This window comes from Adelges cooleyi, unplaced genomic scaffold (genome assembly GCF_023614345.1).
Source record: "Adelges cooleyi isolate 19-005CV unplaced genomic scaffold, UGA_ACOO_1.1 ACOO_flye_CR_arks_rails_tigmint_CR_PRNA_9, whole genome shotgun sequence".
Taxonomy (NCBI): domain Eukaryota; kingdom Metazoa; phylum Arthropoda; class Insecta; order Hemiptera; family Adelgidae; genus Adelges; species Adelges cooleyi.
Genome location: NW_026096579.1, coordinates 11664965 through 11687314, shown reverse-complemented (window position 1 = coordinate 11687314; position 22350 = coordinate 11664965). Strand labels below are relative to the sequence as shown.

General features: G+C 27.5%; 3 protein-coding genes across 5 annotated transcripts; 2 read left to right on the top strand and 1 right to left on the bottom strand.

The window, feature by feature from the left end:
• Window positions 1–3465: 3465 nt before the first annotated feature.
• Window positions 3466–8898, top strand: LOC126846947 (probable ATP-dependent RNA helicase DDX55 homolog). The gene is made up of 11 exons (XM_050586858.1): window positions 3466–3717; window positions 3785–3895; window positions 4010–4288; window positions 4363–4571; window positions 4728–4907; window positions 5169–5260; window positions 5638–5843; window positions 5917–6091; window positions 6513–6639; window positions 6943–7240; window positions 8758–8898. Exons 1-11 carry the CDS (start codon window positions 3613–3615, stop codon window positions 8797–8799), a joined length of 1824 nt encoding a protein of 607 aa, XP_050442815.1. The 5' UTR covers window positions 3466–3612; the 3' UTR covers window positions 8800–8898.
• Window positions 8899–10544: 1646 nt separating this feature from the next.
• LOC126846959 (serine/threonine-protein phosphatase alpha-2 isoform) lies at window positions 10545–16676 on the top strand. Of its 3 annotated transcripts, XR_007686948.1 has the most exons (9): window positions 10545–10803; window positions 10934–11065; window positions 12942–13172; window positions 13448–13662; window positions 13722–13835; window positions 13930–14073; window positions 14383–14453; window positions 15698–15830; window positions 16564–16676. XR_007686948.1 is itself a non-coding variant. In XM_050586873.1 (8 exons), exons 1-8 carry the CDS (start codon window positions 10749–10751, stop codon window positions 15750–15752), a joined length of 1017 nt encoding a protein of 338 aa, XP_050442830.1. In that variant the 5' UTR covers window positions 10545–10748; the 3' UTR covers window positions 15753–16328. The 3 variants fall into 3 exon arrangements, 2 of the variants coding, with proteins under 2 accessions (XP_050442830.1, XP_050442831.1); XM_050586873.1 differs by lacking the exon at window positions 16564–16676 and having other exon boundaries at window positions 15698–16328; XM_050586874.1 differs by lacking the exon at window positions 14383–14453 and having other exon boundaries at window positions 10546–10803.
• Window positions 16677–18388: 1712 nt separating this feature from the next.
• On the bottom strand, window positions 18389–21180 carry LOC126846953 (activating transcription factor 7-interacting protein 1-like). The gene is made up of 2 exons (XM_050586868.1): window positions 20626–21180; window positions 18389–19735 (listed from the first exon to the last, which is right to left on the bottom strand). Exons 1-2 carry the CDS (start codon window positions 21045–21047, stop codon window positions 18763–18765), a joined length of 1395 nt encoding a protein of 464 aa, XP_050442825.1. The 5' UTR covers window positions 21048–21180; the 3' UTR covers window positions 18389–18762.
• Window positions 21181–22350: the final 1170 nt, after the last annotated feature.

Sequence of the window (22350 nt, the reverse complement as noted above, 5' to 3'; positions counted from 1 at the left end):
AGTATATGAAACAATATTTACAATATTATATTATAGTGATAATTAACCAACAATAAATTGTCTCTTGAGTTTGTAAAAAAAAAAATGTTTTTCAAAACATACTTACACGTTTTATAATAAGTAAAACAGAATGTTCATTGATAAAATTTCAATGAAATTATACTTTTTTTAAAATGATTGAATACCGATGTATTATACCTATCTATTTAAAACAATACATCGTGAATACCTCATACGAAACCATTCGATACCCGACAATAAAATTAAACACATTTACTTAAATACTTTACAACTTCCAATAACACAATAATAAATTATAGTTAAATATTATTTAATTTTGTATTATGTATTTTCATATCTGTGTATTAGTTATCATGTTATATATATGCCGAAAATAATAATTCCGAAAAAATTTAGAACCGAAAATATAATATCCAAAAAATATTTAAGTCGAAAATAATGTCATTGAACGTATTTTAGCTGACACTTATTATTTGAACCTTATAAGTTATAAATTATAATAGTATACAAAAACAGTGTTACGCGCGCCGTGTGACCGCGTTGTGTCTACTGTCTACACTATTTTTATAACATCTGTGATAAGTTCCATTTGTTATTGAAATATACAGCTATTTTTTATTTTGTGGTTGACATTTTTTTTCCATATACACTACCAATGCTTAATTGTTAGTATTTGTTTATACTTAGCTACACAATAGTAAATTCAAACAGGGACAACCTATGGTAGACTGGCGCCTTGCCGATGCTGAATAAAATGTTTATACATTAATGTATATTATTAAGCCGGCAGTAGTTTTTTGGGGTCTAAAATAACCGGTATGGTTCTTTTGGATCTAGATATGATACACTCATCAGACTTATCACTAATGTCCAGCTAATATATAAAATAGATAACTCCAGTTTATGTGTAAACAAGGGCAGATACAAGGGGAAGGCTGGAGTTAATAGTTAATAGTTTGTAATACAATCTATATTAAAATATAAACCAAGTCAAACTATAACGATAATTTATGAGTAGTAAATTCACATGACTTCTTAAAAACAATCCAAATTAACTCAGGTGCTATAATATAATATACATAATATTATCATTGATTATCATTAATCAAAGATATTATGTATAAATGCACAAACAACAAAAAAGTTCAAATGTATTAAATTTATATTTATAAACACAGATTTCCTTATTTCACACTATTATAATATACAAGTTAATAGTTAGCTATAACTCAAATTTAAGTGACATGTGTATTGGCGTTATCGATTGCATTATCTAGATGTTTATATACGTGTACTTAGAGTACACAAGGGTTTCACAAAATAATTGATACTTACAATTATTAGTGTGTGATATTATAATTATCGTGAAGTGCGTCTCATACGATTAAAAAGTTATTAATGAAAAGTTAATATTACTAAGTTTACTATGGTCAAGTTTATACAAACTAACGGTTGGTTACCAACTGCGGCCATCCATCACTGATCTTAAATAATTATAAGATTCGAGTTATCAAGAAATAAATTTAATGGGTCAACACGTTGACGGTAGCCAGTACATAACAAAAGACTGCAAGGAAATAGTTTTTATTAAAAAAATTGATGATTTTACTATTTTATCTATTTTTATTGTTATTATCGGCAGTAATAAACATATAAATTATAATATTAATCATTTGTTGAATAAAAACTAATAGCATACGTATTATTAACACAACGGATTTCATACAAGTTATTTTAATATTAAAGTTAGAAACAATTGTACATTATTTAAGAAAAATACTCAATTTAATATAATCAAGTTGATAAAAAATGTTTACTAAATTATTTCCACTTGGCTTAGTTTTTAAATTTTGAACATCGTTGGAAAAATAACAAAATATAGGTAGAACATTACAAATAATTATGGTATTAATCTACTTTACCGGGCACCCTTTTTTCCGATTTTTTTTTTAATCGACAGTACTTTTAATGTTGATTACGAATATGTAAAAAAATTTGCGCCGCTCGCACTTAGTTTGGAAGTTACAGACTTTTAAAGTTCGCCGAAATCGACATACGTGCGCGCCCGGTACCGCACGTCTACCCGCACCCGCTGGTTACTTCGTCCGTCGATCGCCGCTCGATTATCATCGGATTCCTCGTCTACCTGCCTCTCGCCCGTTGTGGCCCTTTTTTTTTTTGCAAACATAATTTCATCACGCTAATATTTGACTTGGTTGGGATTTTGCTATAGCGAACAATGAACAATTTTTGCCTCGCCCTATGCACATTGTTGAGACTTGAGGATGACTTAGTAGTAAATATTAATGTTTTATCGCGCCCCGCTAATATTATAAAGTATTACGGGCTAATACATGTTAATATTTTTTTATAATTTGGTTATTCATTTATATTTTATAATTCTACCTAATACATATTAATACAAAATAAATATATAATGCTGTTTTTCTACAAATTCTAATGAAAATTGTGGGGGGACACACACATCCATACACACACCTATATATATATATATATATATAGATAATAAAAATAGAAATAATTAATCAGATAAAAAAATCCAATTTATATAGATGGCCTATGGGTTATAACATAAAGTTAATGGGTGGAAAATATACACATTTGCGAATTAGCTAAAAATGTACTTTTTTAAAATTTTTATATCGGTATTTATCTCATTCTAACACTCTGCTTCTGAGTTTTTAATAATTAGTTCTAAATCAATAAAAAGTAAAAACCTTTATCAAATACTTTTTAATTTTATATATAATATATACATGGATCATTCATTCCGATACTCATGAAAATGCACACAAATTAAACAATGTTTAATAACTTTATTTGTTTTATACTTAAAATATATTTGTAATTTAATTGGAATACATGAAAGCAAGTTACAATATTATTCAATTAATATCGTTGCAATATAAATATTTTTTTTACCTATGTATTATATTAATAAATAAGTATCAATAATTTAAAAATGTATAATTATTTATAATAATAGAGTAAAAGTATTTAGAAACATAATAATTATTAATAATAGCATGAGTTAACAATAAATCCTGTGAGTAAATTGAAATGTTTACAATGAACATAGTAACAGTGTTTACTATACAATAGGAGTTTTAATAAAAATATATTTTTTTCTACAAAGTTACTCTGCTTTTATTTTTATTGACATACAATTTGGAAATTACATGTTTTGCTATTACTCCGTTAGAATACGTGGTGTCGGCCGCACAACATACACAATATAATCGTACATTTTACATAAATATTGTACATGTTGGTATCTCTTCGGGTGGCTGTTTGTCGAGTGGCTCCTTGTCGAGTGGGTCCGTGTCGTGCTCCCAATTTTGATGGTTTATAGCACTGTCTTGGTTTATAATATGAAAATAATTGTGATGTGATAAATAGCTATTATCTGATTATAATCAACACGTGACAAATTTAAATTTTCGACATTCGTGAAACGTGATTCGATCATCGAAATCGATATAATATTTTTATAATATTTTACATTACCTATTATTTTACTAGTATAATAATTTGATTTTTATACACGTTACTGTGTTAGGCAATGCAAACATGGCTTTACCTCCTTCTTTAATGTGGGAGGATTTAAATTTGTCAAGTCCGATACTTAAAACAATCAAAGAAAATTTCAAATTTGATCGGATGACTCCAATACAGGTAATTAGTTAACTCTTACATTATTCTTGTTGAATTTACAAGTTTTATTAATATTATCTTTTAATAGGCCGAATCAATAAGGAATTTTTTAGAGAAAAAGAAAGATGTGGCTGCAGAAGCTGTTACAGGCAGTGGAAAAACTTTGGCATTCTTGGTACCAATGTTAGAAATAATTTTAGTAAGTATTATTTTATTAATTGTTAAATTTAGTTAAAAACTAACTATCCTAACTTAAATTTTATATTATCTTAATCTATTATTAAATTTTTTAATATTATGTTTTTGCATTTAGAAACGTAATGACCCTTTAAAAACACATGAAATTGGAGGTCTTATAATATCTCCTACTCGAGAGTTAGCTACTCAAATTAGTCAAGTATTGGCTGAATTTTTAACCAATATTGAAGGTATTACACAAATGTTATCACTTGGAGGTAACTCTATAGAAACTGATGTTAAAGCATTTAATAAAAATGGAGCAAATATATTAGTTGCGACACCGGGTCGTTTAGAAGATCTATTAACACGAAAAATACCAAAATTCAATATTCAAAGATCTTTAAAATCAGTGGTATGTTATATGTTTTTACTTTATAGTATATTATATTTGTTGTTATCTTTATTTTGATCAAGTTATTTTTTTAGGAAATGTTAGTATTAGATGAAGCAGATAAATTATTAGAATTAGGTTTTGAAAAATCAATCAATACTGTTTTACATTATTTACCTACCCAAAGGAGAACTGGGCTTTTTTCTGCTACACAAACAAAACAGGTTGCTATGTTGGTGAAAGCAGGATTGAGAAATCCTATTATGGTTATTGTTAAAGAGAAACATTGCTTAAATCCTAAAAGGTAAATTTTTCAAAATAAATATTTGCAATTAGTGCATGTTTGCGATTAAACAAATTTTTAGATTCCCTTTTAATGCTTCGTACTAAATGACTATTTTCTGTAAATATTTTTATATTTACAAAAAAGCAATATAATGTATTTGTTTTGTTGTTTTAGCAATCAAATAGAATCTATGTCTACACCATTAACATTAAAAAATTATTACACGATTTGTGAAGCTGATAAAAAGTTGGCCTATTTAGTGCAGTTTTTGAAAACCAATGGATTAAACTTAAAATACATGTTGTTCTTATCAACATGTGCTTGTGTTGAGTATTTTTCTATAATTCTTCAAAGGTAATAAATTAAAGAGATTTTCTAAATGTTTATATTTATGCAAAAAAAAAAAACCGATTTAACAAATTTTTTTTAGATAACTAAATATATAATAAATCAGCAAATTTGTTAGTTAATTTTTAAAAACATTTTTTTATATTTTTCTAAGTTGTAATAAAATTTCAGTTATTGCTTTCTATGACATATATATTTAATAGTTACACGAATAAAACATAATATAACTAACATGGACTATTTTTTTTAATAAAAAATATTTTTCAGTTTAATCCCTAGTATAAAATTATTCAGTATACATGGCAAAATGAATAACAAGCGATACAAAGTATTTCAATTATTTTGTGAAGCTGAAAAAGGTAAGGTTTTATTGATGACTGCTAAAAAAAAACAAAATTTAATTATAACATAATTTACAAACCACAATTCTTCTTTCTTAGTTCCATTTCTAAGATTTAAGTAGAAATGATTAAATCACTTTACACTTATTTTATATGTGTGTAGATAAATCCTGAAATTCTCACTTTTATTCTATAAATATAAGTTTTTTTATATCTAAAAAGTAAAAATGTTAATCTTTATTACTTAGGGGAGGACCTATTGAATTTTAGAATTTTAATGAAAACATGAATAGTGTACACCCTGATTAGCAAATGATTAATTTAAACTCTTGTATTTCTTAAATTATAATAAAAAAAGTATATTTTAAAAATTTAATAATTAATATTTTGTTTAGGAATATTGCTATGTACAGATGTAATGGCTCGAGGCGTTGATATACCAGAAGTTAATTGGGTAATCCAATATGATCCTCCTAGCAATGCTTCTTCGTTTGTTCATCGAGCTGGTAGAACAGCTCGAGTTGGTAAAAATGGGTCTTCATTAGTAATGCTTATGCCAAATGAAGACGCCTATATACATTTTATTTTTTCTAATCAAAAAGTAATTACTTTCAATTAGATATAAAATTTTAAAAGTAAACGATTTTGGAATTATTTTTTATTATTTAAATTAGGTGGTACTTGAACTTTTACCTCCAATTAAAGTTGAAAATGTTGATCAAGTTGTTCAACGAGTTAGGAAACGCCAGCTAAAAGATAGGACTGTTTTTGATCGTGCCAATAAAGCATTTGTATCATATGTCCAAGCTTATTCGAAACATGAATGTTATTTGCTACTACGTGTAAAAGGTAATATATTGTAAAAATTATTTTAAATGTTAGTATATATTATTAATTTTAGTTTATCTCTCTCTCTCTCTCTTTCTTTTTGTTTGTATATATTTAGATAATATAACAATTTTGATGTCACCCATTAAAAGTATGTGAACAACATGTTCTCATACTTATGTACATGTCCACATCAATAGATCCTATATTTGTTAAATTTTTTCTATCTATTTTGCGTCAATTTGGTACCTACGCTGCATTTAAAGTTAAAATGTTTGATTGAATTGGTTTAAAAATTAAATAATAATTTTTGTAATTATAGAGAAGTTTAATTTATTTGTTGATATGTGTCCTCCGGACTTAAAATATGTTTTTCAAGAAGTCAAAAACCTACATTGTTTTTTTAAAGTTATAACTCTAGTTTAATTTTAATATTTTATAGATTTGGAATTTGGAAAACTTGCTACTGGGTTCGGTCTTTTAAGACTTCCAAAAATGCCAGAGTTGAAAAATAAAGTAATTAGTGATTTTGAGCCTGTTGAAATTGATTTCAACTCTATTAAATATCAGTAAGTTAAAATTAAAGTTATTTAATAATAGTACTAATATTAAATAATAAACATATTATATTATACTTGATATTTTTTTCATATATAGTGATAATTATTCATTATTTTGTATTGCCTCAAACATACAATTGAAAAAAATTTCAACTTGACCTCAAATTGAGGTTTAACCCAGATTAAGTATTCAAACCCGATTTGTTTTTTTTTATCATTTTTTTATAGCTTAAGTCTAATTTTCAATATTTTTGAGATTGAGAAAAAGTCTATATCCTTTACTATATCAATAAATATATTATTTGTTTTTAGAAATAATGAAAGAGAAGAGTCACGACAAAAAAAATTACTAAGTTATATAGAAACTGGTATTTGGCCTGGTCAAACCAAACATAAAAAAGGGATGAAACCAACAGTTGCTTGGGCAGATGCGAAACAAAAAAAATTGGAAAGAAGAGAGAAACGTAAAAGAAAGAAAGAACTTCGTAAACAAATGGAATTAGAAGGAAAAGCTAGGACTAAAAAGAAGCGTGAACAAGTTTTTACTGTAGATGAGCTTAATGATTTGGCAAAAGATATTGCGCTAATGAAGAAATTAAAAAATAAAAAGGTTGGTAATTCACACAAGAGTGATCAAAACTATTATGTATTTATTCAAGATCACTTAATATATTTTAAAAAATTGGTCAGTTAGTTATGTTAGTCTAGGTTAATATTTAAGTATTTTGGTCTCAAAATTTTATCTCCTTAAATATCGTTACCATAAGAATTTAATATGACTCGAATGTAATTTTTCTTTTTATGGTAAAAACTTGAATTTTAATTTAAATAAATTTTTGTATTCATAATTGTTAAATTTTATATGGAATGGCTCGTTGATAAAAAAGGATAGGCAGCCATAGATATTTTGACATTCATTACATTACATTGAGATCAGTATAATAATTAGTTAGAGTATCAAATTAATGAAAATCAATCATTTTACTAACGATTGCCAAAAATTCTGAACAATTGTAATTATGAACATTATATTATGATACTCAAATTATTATGAGCACATTACAAAACAGGAATATTATTATTTTAGTTTGATTATAACAAAACATTATATAATTTTATTAGACTTTTTATGCAAAATTACTACTAGAGTTTAGTTAAGACCTACAATAATGATTACAATCAAATAATAGTTGAATAACTTCTAAAACTAAATGGCAAATACACGTGTATTCTTAAATGCACATACATTATATTAACATTGTATGTAAAATAGGTACACAAACTTTTATTACACGTATCTTTAAAATAACACAAATAAAATTGTAGCCTCTAGTTAAAACAAATTTTTTTATTTTCAATGGGCGATTTCCTAAACAATTACCAATTTAACTAAATTATTATTTATGATAAACATCGTTAATTTTAGTAAAATTAACTATACTCATATTATTTTATATGTACATTAAAAATGTTTACAGCAAAGAAAAAATATTAATTAAATATTCAAATTATTATAGGACATTTTTAAAAGATTATTCTTTTATTGATTTACTTACATTAGTTTTTCCTTTAGATTTTTTTTCTATTTACAGTTTACCTATCACTTATTTAGAAGTATTTCTCGCTGTTTTTGCAATTTTTTATAAGTTCCATTTGTAAAATTGTTAATTGTTACCTAAGACTGTATAATGATATAACTTAAACCTATACACAATATTAATATGTTATATAATTATAAACCACTTTTCACATATTTGCAAACATACCCTTATTATTATTATTATATATATATTATATATTATATATATATATATATATATATATATTACATTAAATAATCTATTTATATGTTAGATATCAAAAATGCATGCCAATTGGCAAGTGTACAAGACATTTTTATGTGTCGAAATTCACTAGTAACTGTAATTTAAAAGGTCATAATTCATGACAAGTGACAACTTACGATTGATATGTCATTTTTAATAGCCGGTGTTTACTATAACTACATAATTCTAGTAACTTAGGATTTTAAACTGTCGTTGTAATATTACACAGTACTAACCATAATTAAAACAGTGAGCTTTTTGTACTTATTTAGTTAACTTAAGTATTACATTTTGGTTTCAGATATCTAAAGAACAGTTTAACACGGAATTTGGAGAAGTATAACCTAATATATAACTGTTGAAATCATGATTATTTTATTGTTAAATAAAATGTTTAAATAGTGTTTGTATTATATTGTAAACAATTTTTTTAAATAAAAAAAAAAATCGTAAAATTGTGTCACAAAATATTTATGTATTATTATTGTTACTTTTGATAAACTAATTTTGCATAATGTTCAAAAAGCATTGAAAACTTTTTTTAAAAGATGTAGTTATAGAATATAGAAGTACATCTGTACAAAATTAAAGATAGACCTGTCTTCATCTACATTTTGGCTCAAGTCCTAAATTTGTCCTCAGTTTTTGATAACATAAGAGAATGATATACCTTCTATTTATTATGAGATTTAGAAGGGATAATTTTTCTCAAAATCTTAATTTTAAAATAAAGAGTATTATTACAGTTAAGCAGTTGTTACGAGTGTTATATTTTCATGTTCTCTATTTTTAAACTAGTTCGCTATTCTCTTTCATTATTTTATTGTTCTAAACCATCTTATTTTGTCTGTAGTGGTCAAACTCTTAAAATTCTGATAAATTTTTAAAAAAAACATGCTACATGATATACATTGTCGGCTTGTTAATTGATTCTGTAAATAAAAAAGTTATTCTATTAGAAATATTAATAAAAATCGATAACATGCAGTGTATGGGATTTTTTTTAGTGCAACGTAATTGAGCTAAAATTTTCAGTCATATTATATAATATGTATCAACAGCAAAAATAAATTCATAATGGTGATGTTTGAGCCGTCGAGCAAAAGTGGCGTAAGTGTTGAAAATTTTAAGTTGAGAAACAAAAGTTTAACTGTAGAAATGCTGTATACATTTTGAAAAAAGGAAGCAAAGCAAGACTAGACGCAGGCATTAAACTGAATGTAGAACTATTGCCTTGTGGTGTCAACTAGATTGTGTGAAAACTTAACTTCCACCACTTATGCTCTTGACGGCTCATTTAATATTTGTTTTTAATCTTACGTTGTGTTATTTATTATTAACAAAAGTATGATACTAAATTTCTGCCTACGCTATCCTTTTAAGCGTAAAAAAATACGTTTTTTGAAAAAAGTAAACATTAACTTTTTGTATTTACGGTCAGTAAACTTTTTAAAAAATGTAGTTTAAGCTTAAAAGTGGTCCCGACCGGTAAAATCTGACTTCACCGTCGTTTTTAGCGTACAATTTTTAAAAAATTATTGTCAATAAACAAAAATTTGAAACATATATATATATTTTTTTTAAATGATCGTTAATAATCATACTGTATATTATTTAATATTTGTTTTTGGTTATAATTTGGCATTATTAAAATAACAAATAGAAGGGCAATATTCAAATTTGAAAAGAATAAATCAAACACAAGTCTAGTTCAGATATTGGTATTCATAAATCATAAATAAATCGGAAGATATAATGAATGCAAAAATTATAATATATTATGTTTTATTTGTGAAATACTGAATATGAGTTATTAAATTTTTAAAACTTGCGTTCGTTATGGGACATCCTTTACATAAATAAAGGTAAATTATTTTTTTTTTAAATAATTGAGAATTAAAAATTAATTAGTTTGCCAATTGACAATCGTCATTACTCATTTCACATTTGTTATAAATATGAATAATATGAAATAACAATTTATAGCAAAACGGACAAGCAAGTAGCAACGGTCCGTGTTTCATGGAAGAGAAAATTCCGGGAAGAAAAAATGGTTGGTGACGTAACGTCCGAACTACGCTACGCCATTTCACTTGGTATTAGCAGGCGGCCGTCGGCGTTCCCTTTTCGTCTCGCGATAACATAAACAAACATTTATTTTTCCTTCTTCCGAATTGTCGGCTCCATAAACCGTATTTTCTCCCCAAATGCTCAGGTCCGCACCAGTAACGTACCCCGTATCATAGTAACTATAAAAACATTAACGACACAACTAAATAGACTCGCGAAATAATGGGCGACAATGACAAGCTGAACATCGACAACATCATATCGAGACTATTGGAAGGTAAGTCGCCTCCGCCGACGCGCCGAAATTAAAATCGTTTGATGTCGGTTGTCCGTCATCCGTTTGTCCATTGTTTCATTTTGTTATTGCATTATAATTTACTCTTGTGGTTTGTCGTTATTTTCTATAGTACGCGGAGCCAGGCCTGGCAAAAACGTGCAACTGTCTGAAGGTGAAATTCGAGGGCTATGTCTAAAATCCAGAGAGATATTTCTCTCTCAACCAATACTGCTAGAGCTGGAAGCACCGTTAAAAATTTGTGGTGAGTATCTCAGAAAATTCAATTATTATGTAATTACCGAAATTACATTTTATCACGTAAACCAGGTATTATGAGTTTGTTGTTGGCGCTTTTTGTGCAAAAACACACTATGTTTGAATTTAATTTAATTATTGTGCGGTTTATGTTATTTTATTTCCGGACCTAAGTAATCTTATAATAGTAGTTAATAACTGATATTTTAGATTGATTCATTTCAATATAACATGACTCATGTTGTACTTTGATAACTAATGATGCATATATGTACGAGGATCGTTCGTAAAGTAATGCTTGTTTATTTTCAAAAAAGCCTAGTTTATTTTTTTCTACTAAATTTGTAGTTTTTGTTATAAATACATTAACTACATTTCAACTACATGTCCCCACATTCCTCTTTACTAATTCTAATACATAAAGGTCATCTTAAAAATTCTCTCCTTAATTTCAAACAGTTTCTTTGATCTCTTCATCTGTTGTGAACCGTTCTTTGGCTAAGCTTTTTTCAATTTGGAGAAAAGCCGAAAATCTCTTGGTGCTAAGTAAGAGCAGTAAGATGCATGGTTCAAAAAGTCCCACCCAAACGTGTTGAGAAGATCAGTTGTGGTACTAAACAAAAGAAAGAAGGTGTTGCCTACTACATGACAATTTCTGTCTTTGCACAGCTAGGCTCACAACTGGCTTGGCATCAGTTGATTTTCACATTTTTTTCAAAATCAATAATGCTTTAGCCGGAAAACGATCGACAATTAATGAAGCGATCAAAGAAGATGTTTGGAATTGGCTAACGAAAATGGTTGAAGACACTAGAATCTGATCCCTGCTTTGACTATGTTAAAAATAGTTGTATTTATTTACTACAAATCCTATACATTTTGTAGAAAAAAAATTTGATTTCTTAAAAATAAACAGGCGTTACTTTCCCAAACACCCTCGTATTATTTATTCATTATATAAAACTTGTTTATGTAAAATATGGTAACATAAGTTTGATGGTACTTCATGTTAAGCTTGTAAGTTAAAGAAACAGCTTGTGATGATTGCTAGTAATAATATTATCTCTTAGTTTCGAAAGGGATTTTTCTGTAGTGTAGATGATATTGTTAATACTATTGATTTTAAAATATAAAGGTAAGCTTTACTATTTACAAAAATGGTAACATTCATTATTTTTATATGGGATTCCTCCTGGCAAAAGATCCCATCTACCATCCACTTGTCTGTAAGCGAGGGTACCTCTACTGCTAGCCCAAATTGATTTCCGGTTTTTTTTGTTTAGCACCACTTATCTATATATTATAAAATCAATGACCATACTCTATAAATAGATTTATCAAAAAGGTATCGCACATCTCTGACATCATGACCCTAAATAACATTTTTTGAAAGTCTACCATAAAAATTATATTTTTGTAAAAAACAAAGTTTTTCCCTAGAACGTAGAAAGAAAGTTAAGTTGTAAGTTAGTATTGGAAATTATTTTCCTTCTGCTGTTAATAATATTCTTTTGCCTGGAAAAAGTCAAATGTAGTACAGTTATTTAAAATTTATATAAAAATAACAAATATCAACAGGCAGTAAAAGGGTATTTATTTATTAATAATATAAGAATCAGCATTATAATAACCAATATTAATATTAATTAGTAGTGTTATATATTTTTCAATAAGTATCAGGAAAATGAATAAATATTATCATATAAGCTACCAACGTTTTTGTTGTCACCTAATAAATACAAATATATATGCATTGTATCACTTTTACTTGAGACTTCATTATAATATATATTACTAACAAATTATAATTATTGTTAATTAGTGTTAATTATTTTGTGCTTTAAAATATTCTTTATATCTACTTGATAATATTGTATTTTTAGGGGATATTCATGGTCAATATTATGACTTGTTGCGACTATTTGAATATGGCAGTTTTCCACCAGAATCTAACTACTTATTCTTGGGTGACTATGTAGACCGCGGAAAACAATCATTAGAAACAATATGCCTGTTACTGGCGTATAAAATAAAATACCCTGAAAATTTCTTCCTGTTACGTGGCAACCATGAGTGTGCCAGCATTAATAGAATATATGGTTTTTATGATGAGTGTAAGTTACATTATATTTAACCATCTTAGTCGGCATTAACCTAATTTAAAGTATAAATTTACTTTCTTAAACAACGTAAATTTATTTTTTTTAAGTATGTGTAATTTTTTGTTTTACGTAGTGATGAAAAATGTATTACTTAAAACAAAATATTATTTTTTATCATTGTCTAAAATATTAAGGATAATTAATATGTTTTTCATTATTTAAAAGTAAAATTATTACTCTAAATAAGTAAATAAAATAATATTTTATTCTATTTTAAATTTTCCTAGGTAAACGGCGATATAATATAAAACTATGGAAAATATTTACGGACTGCTTCAATTGTTTGCCTGTGGCAGCAATAGTCGATGAAAAAATATTCTGCTGCCATGGTGGACTTAGCCCAGATTTGCAATCAATGGAACAAATTAGGCGAATCATGAGGCCGACAGACGTGCCTGATCAAGGATTATTATGTGATCTACTATGGTCTGACCCAGATAAAGTGAGTTTTTTTTAATTTTTAACTGGCCATAATTAATTATTAATTTTTGTTTGTTTCAGGATACTATGGGCTGGGGAGAAAACGATAGAGGTGTTTCTTTCACATTCGGTGCCGAGGTTGTGACTAAATTTTTGCATAAACACGATTTCGATCTCATATGCAGAGCTCATCAGGTTTGACAATAAAATATGTTATTCATCTCTTGACTATAAAAGTGATATTGTCATCTTAAATATTTTCTTAAATTAATGCTTGTTAATCTTATAGGTCGTGGAAGATGGTTATGAGTTCTTTGCAAAAAGGCAACTGGTTACATTGTTTTCAGCACCAAATTACTGTGGAGAATTTGACAATGCTGGAGCAATGATGTCTGTTGACGAAACATTGATGTGCTCATTCCAGATACTAAAGGTAAATAAATAGAGATAATATTGTAGACATTAGATTTATTTAGATTTTTTTTTTATAAAAGAACTAAGTTTTTGGTTTCCTAATATAGATTTGTTGTCCTTTTAAGTGGAAAGGTGGTTTATAGTAATTAAGTCAGATTCCCTGTTCACCTGTTAGTCGTCTGATTCTTAAGATAAAAACTAGTTATTAAAGGCAGCCTGGATGATCTATTTCTACAATAAGTTTTTCATAATGCATTTTAGTTTCTCAAATAGTTGCCCCCTCCCAAAATGATAAATACATTTTTAAAATAATTTATTTTTTATGAAGACTGATAGATTCAAGTACTGGAGGCGTATAAAATTCTATGATGCTAATCAATCTTTTCCATTGTCCAATTAGTAAGTGTTATTGGGACAACCATATTAATCCTTATCCCCTTGACTGAATTGTCTTGTCAGTAGGTCTAATCTTGTTAACAGCACGTACTTATAATAATTTAGAACTTCCAATGATCACCATATCTGTCCAGTGGCCACTAATTAAACATTATAGTTTAAAAATAATATTAACTAAAATGTGACTTGTGTTATTTGCTTTAATTTTGATTGGCATGCTTAGTTTTAATTAGTTCTATATTTTTTGGGGTAATAAATGATAACTACGTATGTTTTCCGATTATAATATGTCTTTAAATTTAAACAAATCTTAATTTATTATGGTTATAACTAAATGTATTTTAAAAGTGTCATACTTGTGTACTAAACTTTAAATGTTATAAACTTTAAATTAAGAGCTCATGTTTAGGCAGGGCCTAAATGCCTTCACCTTTTAAATGTATGGGATGCAACTTGATATAGGAAATTAAATGTAATTAAAATACAATGTGCATACAATATTATGTGTTCAAAATCGTTGCATTCGCATGTGAGCGAGTATAAAAAATCGACCCAAAATATTAAGTATAAAGGCCCCCTCTATCATAATTTTTGAAGTACGAAATACATCCCTATTGCCTTGTTTACACGTGACGAGTGTTTGGCCGAGACAGTGATATCGGCCGAGTACTTGACTATCTAAACAACACAGGCACATTACTCGGTCTAGTAAATAGAAACAGTTTCTATTCGCTCGGCCAAGTAGCAAAACAAGATGCTCGGCCGATAACTCGTCTTATGTAAACAAGGCATATGTAATGTTATTTGTTTTACTATTTATTATTTTTTGTTCATTGCAAAGAAATACATTATTTATATTTCACTTTAGAGTAGCAAATCGAAATATACATAATGCATTGACTATATTTAACTATATTTAATTTTCATAACTCGATTATATTTTACATAAATAATAAGATAACAAATTTCACTGCCCACACAACGATAGCCTACCTTAAACTCAATCTAGTCTGGCCCTATAAACATTATAATTGTATTTTTGAAATATTGTTTTTAGTAATAAGTTCTCTAAGTTTTTTTTTTTTAATTGTTTTATTAATTTGGTTTTATGTATAAAATTTATATATGTATGTATATAAAATGGAAAATGAATATTTGTAACACTGTTATTTATATACTTAAAAATTTGCTTATAACACATAGTTTTATACATTATAAATAATTATTGTGTTTGATTTTTGTTTTAGCCGGCAGACAAAAGAAAATACATGTATGGAGGGTTGTCCTCCGGTAGACCAGTAACACCTCCCAGAGGATCTGGTAAACAAGGAAAAAATAAGAAATAACCAAACTTGATGCAATATAAATTACTATATTTAGGTATGCTACAGCAAAGAATAATTTTAAAAAATCAATGTTATTTATATAAAGTATGGAAAAACAAATGAAATTTTTTTTATATAGGAAAAAATTGTATCGAGTAGCTAGTTAAAATAATATTGTATTTAAATCATTATGTACCTTTAAACTCCAACTTAACGTAAATCCCAAGATCATTTTTATTAACTTTAAATTTGGAGTATTTTTTTAATAGTTTAATATTATTGATATATTGTATTTGCACTTATTTTTCCAACTCGTCATTTCTTTTTTTTTTTTTAGTTAAGGCCTTTTAAGTTATATTTTATTTTTTTTAACTTAGTTTTTTCCATACATTTAAAACTGCATACAATTATATAAAAAAAATGACGTTGCCATTTATTCGGATTAGTTACTCCAAATAAATTGAAACAATAAAATGATCCACTTAATAGTTTTAATTATTACCAACTCTTGATAGAATTTATGTTTTACATGGATTGACACTCAATTTTCATCCTTAGGTATTTTTCTATATAATTTTAATATTTTCTTTTTTATCAATACTTCTGTTTAAAAAAAAATATAGTTTATGGTTATTACAATTGTTAGGTATCTAATTATTTAAAATTTTAATTTTTTTTTGTGCAATAGTAAAACAAAAATAATAATCATTACATCAGTATTTTATTTGATATTCATATTTTTCTTTTAAATAGAATGAACTGTTATTCATATTATTTACTATTTTCAGTGTTGTAAAAAGTACATAGAATGCAAAAACTATGAAAAATGGTGTTGAATTGTGAAAATCTGTAGAATCCTTGTAAAACTTCAAAATATATTGTAATGTACATTTTAAGTAAATTTGAATTTCTAGTATGGTGTCAACAATTGATTATACTGTGTACCTAGACTATGAATTTTTAGTAAAAAATTAACATGACAAGATTTTGTACAAATTTGGCAACATATTCTTAAATGTAATAACTTTAAACACCAGTGTTCATCATTGTTTTTTTTTTTGTACAACATCTTATTTACCATTTAAATTTTTGAAATACAACATTCAAGTTGAGAATTTCATATAAATTTCACTTTGTTTTTGGGAAAAAGAATATATGGTTTAAACCTATATTCTAGGATTTTTATTAATGCCTACGTGAAGAGTTATGTGATATCCATGACCAACACGCTAACAAAGGGTTAATTAATAATTTTAGGGCGGTAATTTAGATGACATAATTGTGTCTTGTGTTTGAAAAATTATTCTTAGAATCGAAATGTGTTGTATTTTTTAAACTTGATAGTTAACTGGCATTTTAACAAAAACATTTCTGTGTTGTAGTCAAATAAAGAAAAACAATTGGGGGCCACAATTGGTCAATGTTAATTGAATGTAGATACTAGACAGTTTACAGGTTATTTCTTACTCTTTTATAGTATAGAATAAATTTGACTTTTAAACATGTATTATAATATTAATTAACAAAAAGAACTCGTTATACTATTGCACGTCTAAATTGTACATTGAATTTAAGATATGTAATTTTAGACATTTCACAAATGCATCCTTGAGGGGGCTTTGGCTCATATGTGATAAATGTGCTCTAGTAGTAAAAATAGCAATAAACAATAAAATTATAATATACATTTTAGAATATAAAAAGGTTAAATAAATTTTGTTAGAAAGATGAAGCCATTTCAATAATGAAGGAGTCAATGAATGATAAAGGTGTTAACTGATATTTTTTCGAAAATTAATTTTATTGCATGAATATAAGTGTTAGTATATTTATAGAGCATCCCTAAATTGATATTTTTACTCTTATATTTCACTTTGCTAAGTTTTTTTATGTATTAAATATTATAAAAGTTCCACAGTTTTTTAATACTTAGTAGTTCCTGAACAAATTCAAAAATGTATGTCAGTTAACATACCTTTATCCACTAACCCCTTCTATTATACGAACTAAGTTCTACATTTTTATAATTAGTTTACTTTAATATACTAGTCTTTGTATACAAATACCTCTATATACATATAACATAGGTCATAATTTAGTGTAAGACTCTGGATAGGACGAGTTTTGTTTAACAGCCTCCCCCCCAAAAAAAAATATATTTTTGGGACGACAGCTGTATTATAAAAATGTATTACATGTACAAATCTTATCAACTTCTGGTCAAGACAATTGTTTTTACAATTGAATCTTTTCTCTACTATATTTTACTCAGCGACTGGAGTGCCAAGTTAAGTTTTATGGGTGTTATGTGATGTGCATACAAATTAAGTTTCGATCTATTTTTGATAAATTAAATTAATGAGTGAATATTTCTTAAAAGATTGTTTGTGCGATTATTATAAATTATCAAAGTTTCTAAACTGGTGCATTAGTTTCTTGCAAGTTGGACTTATGGCTGATACCATATATAGCTCCAGATTGGTTTCATAAGTATGTTTTGAAACAATATTGATGCTAAGTTTTTAAGTAAATAGTTGATGATGTAAGAGTGGATACTTGCCATTTGGAATGTGTTGTCCAAGTGAGTCACTCTTCGAAATAAAGAACAAGGTATTGTGATGTATGGTTTTTCTTTAAAGTAATATGTATATATATTTATATATATGATATAAAATGTTATATTTCTCCTCTACATTGATATATACAAAACACTTAAGGTATATTTTTAAAACAATTTGTCGATTTCATGTAAACAAAGAGAAACAAAAAAATGAGTTGCACAAAATTAATATATTAATTCTAAATTTAAAATTATTTAATTGGCTTATTGTATGACATTACATTATACTAAGTAGAGAGATTTCACAGTTGGGTTTGACACAATAAACGTATGGGCTCACCTTATAGTGAAGTTGGTACTGACTACCATCGCACCTCTTTACAATAAAAGGATAACTTAACTGTGGCCATAAATAATTACTTACAACTTAGATAGTCATATCCTGTTGAGAAAATGGGGCACGTCTATCATGAATATCAACTGCTCTAAGGGCAAAGTAATATTTATGTCCTGCAGTAAAAGCTGCTAAATCACATGCCATTGGTAATGGCTTTGCTTCAATTTCTCCCATTTTTTTCCACATAGAAGAATTGGGTATGGCTTTAGTTTCTTGACAAGCATACAATTCATACAACTTAACATCTGCCATGTTGGAAGTTAATCTTAAATCCCATATTAGTTGTACTTTATCACCATCAACAGTTAAACTTAATTTGGGTGCTGGAGGGACATTTTTCCATGATGGCTGACTGTTGTGAGGTGGTACTTTAGGCAAAGGTGGCGGGTATTTCATCTTTAATCCTCTAATATCATTAACACCATAAAACATCAAACCAACATTTGAATTTTCTTCTACACTAGTTGTAATTTGTGGTGGATTATGGGTTGTTACAGACGAGTGAGCATTATTATTTTCATTTGGTGTAGTTATAGCTTGTAAAACTGAATCAAGAGTAGGGCTATTTACGGTAAATGGATCCGGTGTACTATTTGTTTCAACAATAGAATTGTATGTTTCCGAATTATTGTTTTCATTGTTAGAATTAGTAGTTATTGATTGTGGACCATGATTATACATATTTTTTGTATTGGGTAAAATATCACTATTTGATGAACCTTGAACATCAATAATCTCAGGCTGAAGTTCTTCACAATCGCTATCTGGTTCGTGTTTTATATAAACTCTTTTAGACTTCGGACAAGGCCTATTGGGCATCTTTCTAGTGGTTGATACATTCAAGGTATGCTCATCGCTTGGCTCAGTTTTTTTAACAGAGTTTAAATTACGTTGCTGAATATTACTTGTAAAATGTTCATAACCAGTAGTTGCATCTTTTGAATCATCATCTGATATAGTAATAACTTCTGAATTACGAAATTTTCGAACAATTGGGGTAAATCTAAAAAAAAAATACAATATTTTAAGTACAGCTTCAATGTAACCATTGATTATAAATATTACAGATAGCTCAATGGTAGGTTTTATGTTTGTATGTCGATTGGGACCAAAAAACTGGCCAGTGAGCAATCTATATTTATAATCAATGAAGAAACCTTTAGCTTTAATTAATCATTTATTCATCAATAAATAAAATTTATTAGTTAGTTAATGGTTATTCAAATGTACATGTTTAAAAGGACATATTGAAACATGTGAAGGTGAGTTACAAGAAGTGATTATATAGGATAGGTATTTATGAATATAAAAAATTAAGATAACCTTACTAGATTCAATGGCCTGTTAAAAATTAATTTTAATGTTTTTAAGGGTGGTCAATATAGTTAAAAATTATATTATTCCTACCCTTTACAATTGCTCTAAATTATTTTATAAAAACTTACTACCTTTAAGAGAATACCATACTCATTGTTTATAAAGGGGTTCATTAATAGGTTAGTACATATTTCTCTTACGTTTAACGTCTGTTATTCCCACCGATTGGCTGCCGGTTAAAACAAAATAATTAAATGTAAATTTAATTAGTTGTTTTACTTACAATAAAGTTTTAAAACAAAACTATATTTTATGAAATGATGACCAGTAAGTTATTTATCTTTAGAATAATTAAGGGTACTTTTTAAAAGTCGAAAAACAACCTGTGTATGTGTATATATATATATATATACCTAGCATGATCTTATTATAGGTTTCTAAAGACGTGTTTAACAAACTAATATATACAAATTTAAAAAAGTAATGACAATTCGCTAACCATTAGTGTATACGTTAAAGACGCCATTGTAACTCATGATGTTTAAAAAAAAATATCAATCAATATGGTATACTTACGTATTGTTAATCATATTTGGAGTAACTTTAATGCCAAGCTTTACTGCATGATTAACTTTTATTGCTTGGGCAGCTTCGTTAGTTCTTAAATCGTTCTTGAGTCGGCTGTAAATAAATTCTAGTTCCTTTACTTTCTTTTCAGCTTCACCATATTGGGTCTGCCATTTGTTAACCAGTAACAAATTGGCACGGCTTACAAACTTCTCATTTATATTTTCATTATCAAGTATATACTTGGTAACTACATCGCTTATTACAGTATCAAGATCAGACATAGTCATCGTAGTAATTGTGCCGTTGAAGTTAATTTTTATTTGAGGTTCGTTTAATTCTTCTAGTTTTCTTTTTTTGACTTCTGTAATATTATTTGTGTCGGAGGACATATCAGTTTTACCTTCACAAGTATCTGAACTCGTTTCCATTTTCACAAAACCAAAACGTACAGAATAATAAAACTAATTATCAATTATCTTCAAGAATGTGAGAAATTACTACTTAGCATAATGCCTGTGCACAGGTTGTACTCAGGTCGAATGCGTGTGGTCAGTGGTGTAAACAAACCATATGGTATTACTATGATATGAAGTCTCCAAAGTAGTGCTACCACTTCAGAGAAACAATTATTACTTTTTTCCTTCGACGTCTTGACCGGAACGCTTAACGCGGTGTTGGCCAATGCTTTCACACGTGTTTCAAAATTCGAATCTCGGACCTCGGTCACTGAGCATTTCTTTCGGTGGGCGGGAAACCGTCTGGAGAAAAAAATGGCCACCCTACTGGTGCGGAAATGAAAAGAGAAACCACTGCACGGCGCACCATCATCCACTTGGCCAGGGTCGTAGAAAACAAAAAACCTGTCCAGCTCCATAAAAAGGTCCTTTATGCTATAATGGCCAACAATTGCATTGTACGAATTGAAAACAAAACGTATTTAATATAAATTCGGATTTCTTTTTGCAAATATATTACTGGTAATTTTAAATTAATATTAAGTTTCAATAGAAAATTGCCTATTTTTTACTTATTAATACATAGGGGAAAGGACTATAATTATTTAAAAATTAGGGATTATTAGAGAACCTATTTATGCTAGATTGCTGTATAGGTACATATATATATTTTTTAAATAAAATCCTCAAGTTCTGTATTTTTAAAAATGCTTCACATTTGCTTGTCATTTGTTGGAATTCTCCACTCTTCGGATGGATTATAGACTAATTAGATAGGTATAGTAAGCATCTTTATAAGTAATAAAAAAAACGACGCCTTCGCAAAAAAACCGTTTGAAACAAATAAACGCAAGACTTTCGATTTATATATTGTTAGAGTGGTCCTTAAAATAGCTTTTGAGAATTTCGACCGAGACATCCCATTAAATCGGTTCCAAACATAAATAATGAGCCACTGAAAATCTTAGTCATTATTTTTGATGTCAACACGTGCCTGCAGACACTTTCTTTTTAATGTACTAGATTTGGTCATACATGCAGCTCAAGTCTGGATCCAATTTTTCAAATAACTTTTTTTTGGACACATGTATTTTTGACGCTGAAAACGAAGGTGAAGTCGGATTTCGGTTATCGAACTTATTTTTAAAGTTGGTAGCAAAAAAAAATTATTATTTATTATTTTTTTTTAACGCACTAACTATTTATTTGTATATTTTAGTCTATAGGGATAACTTTTGGTATTTGGTTGTACAACCAAATCACTTAATTATTAATA

Excerpts from the sequence above, each read along its gene's own strand:
- LOC126846947 (XM_050586858.1), top strand. The coding sequence starts at position 3,613 with ATGGCTTTACCTCCTTCTTTAATGTGGGAGGATTTAAATTTGTCAAGT. Across the intron at positions 5,261-5,637 it reads ATTTTGTGAAGCTGAAAAAG|GAATATTGCTATGTACAGAT; the intron begins GTAAGGTTTTAT and ends TATTTTGTTTAG. Across the intron at positions 5,844-5,916 it reads TTATTTTTTCTAATCAAAAA|GTGGTACTTGAACTTTTACC; the intron begins GTAATTACTTTC and ends TATTTAAATTAG.
- LOC126846959 (XM_050586873.1), top strand. The coding sequence starts at position 10,749 with ATGGGCGACAATGACAAGCTGAACATCGACAACATCATATCGAGACTA. Across the intron at positions 13,173-13,447 it reads ATATGGTTTTTATGATGAGT|GTAAACGGCGATATAATATA; the intron begins GTAAGTTACATT and ends AAATTTTCCTAG. Across the intron at positions 13,836-13,929 it reads TCATATGCAGAGCTCATCAG|GTCGTGGAAGATGGTTATGA; the intron begins GTTTGACAATAA and ends TTAATCTTATAG.
- LOC126846953 (XM_050586868.1), bottom strand. The coding sequence starts at position 21,047 with ATGGAAACGAGTTCAGATACTTGTGAAGGTAAAACTGATATGTCCTCC. Across the intron at positions 19,736-20,625 it reads CCAAATATGATTAACAATAC|ATTTACCCCAATTGTTCGAA; the intron begins GTAAGTATACCA and ends TTTTTTTTTTAG.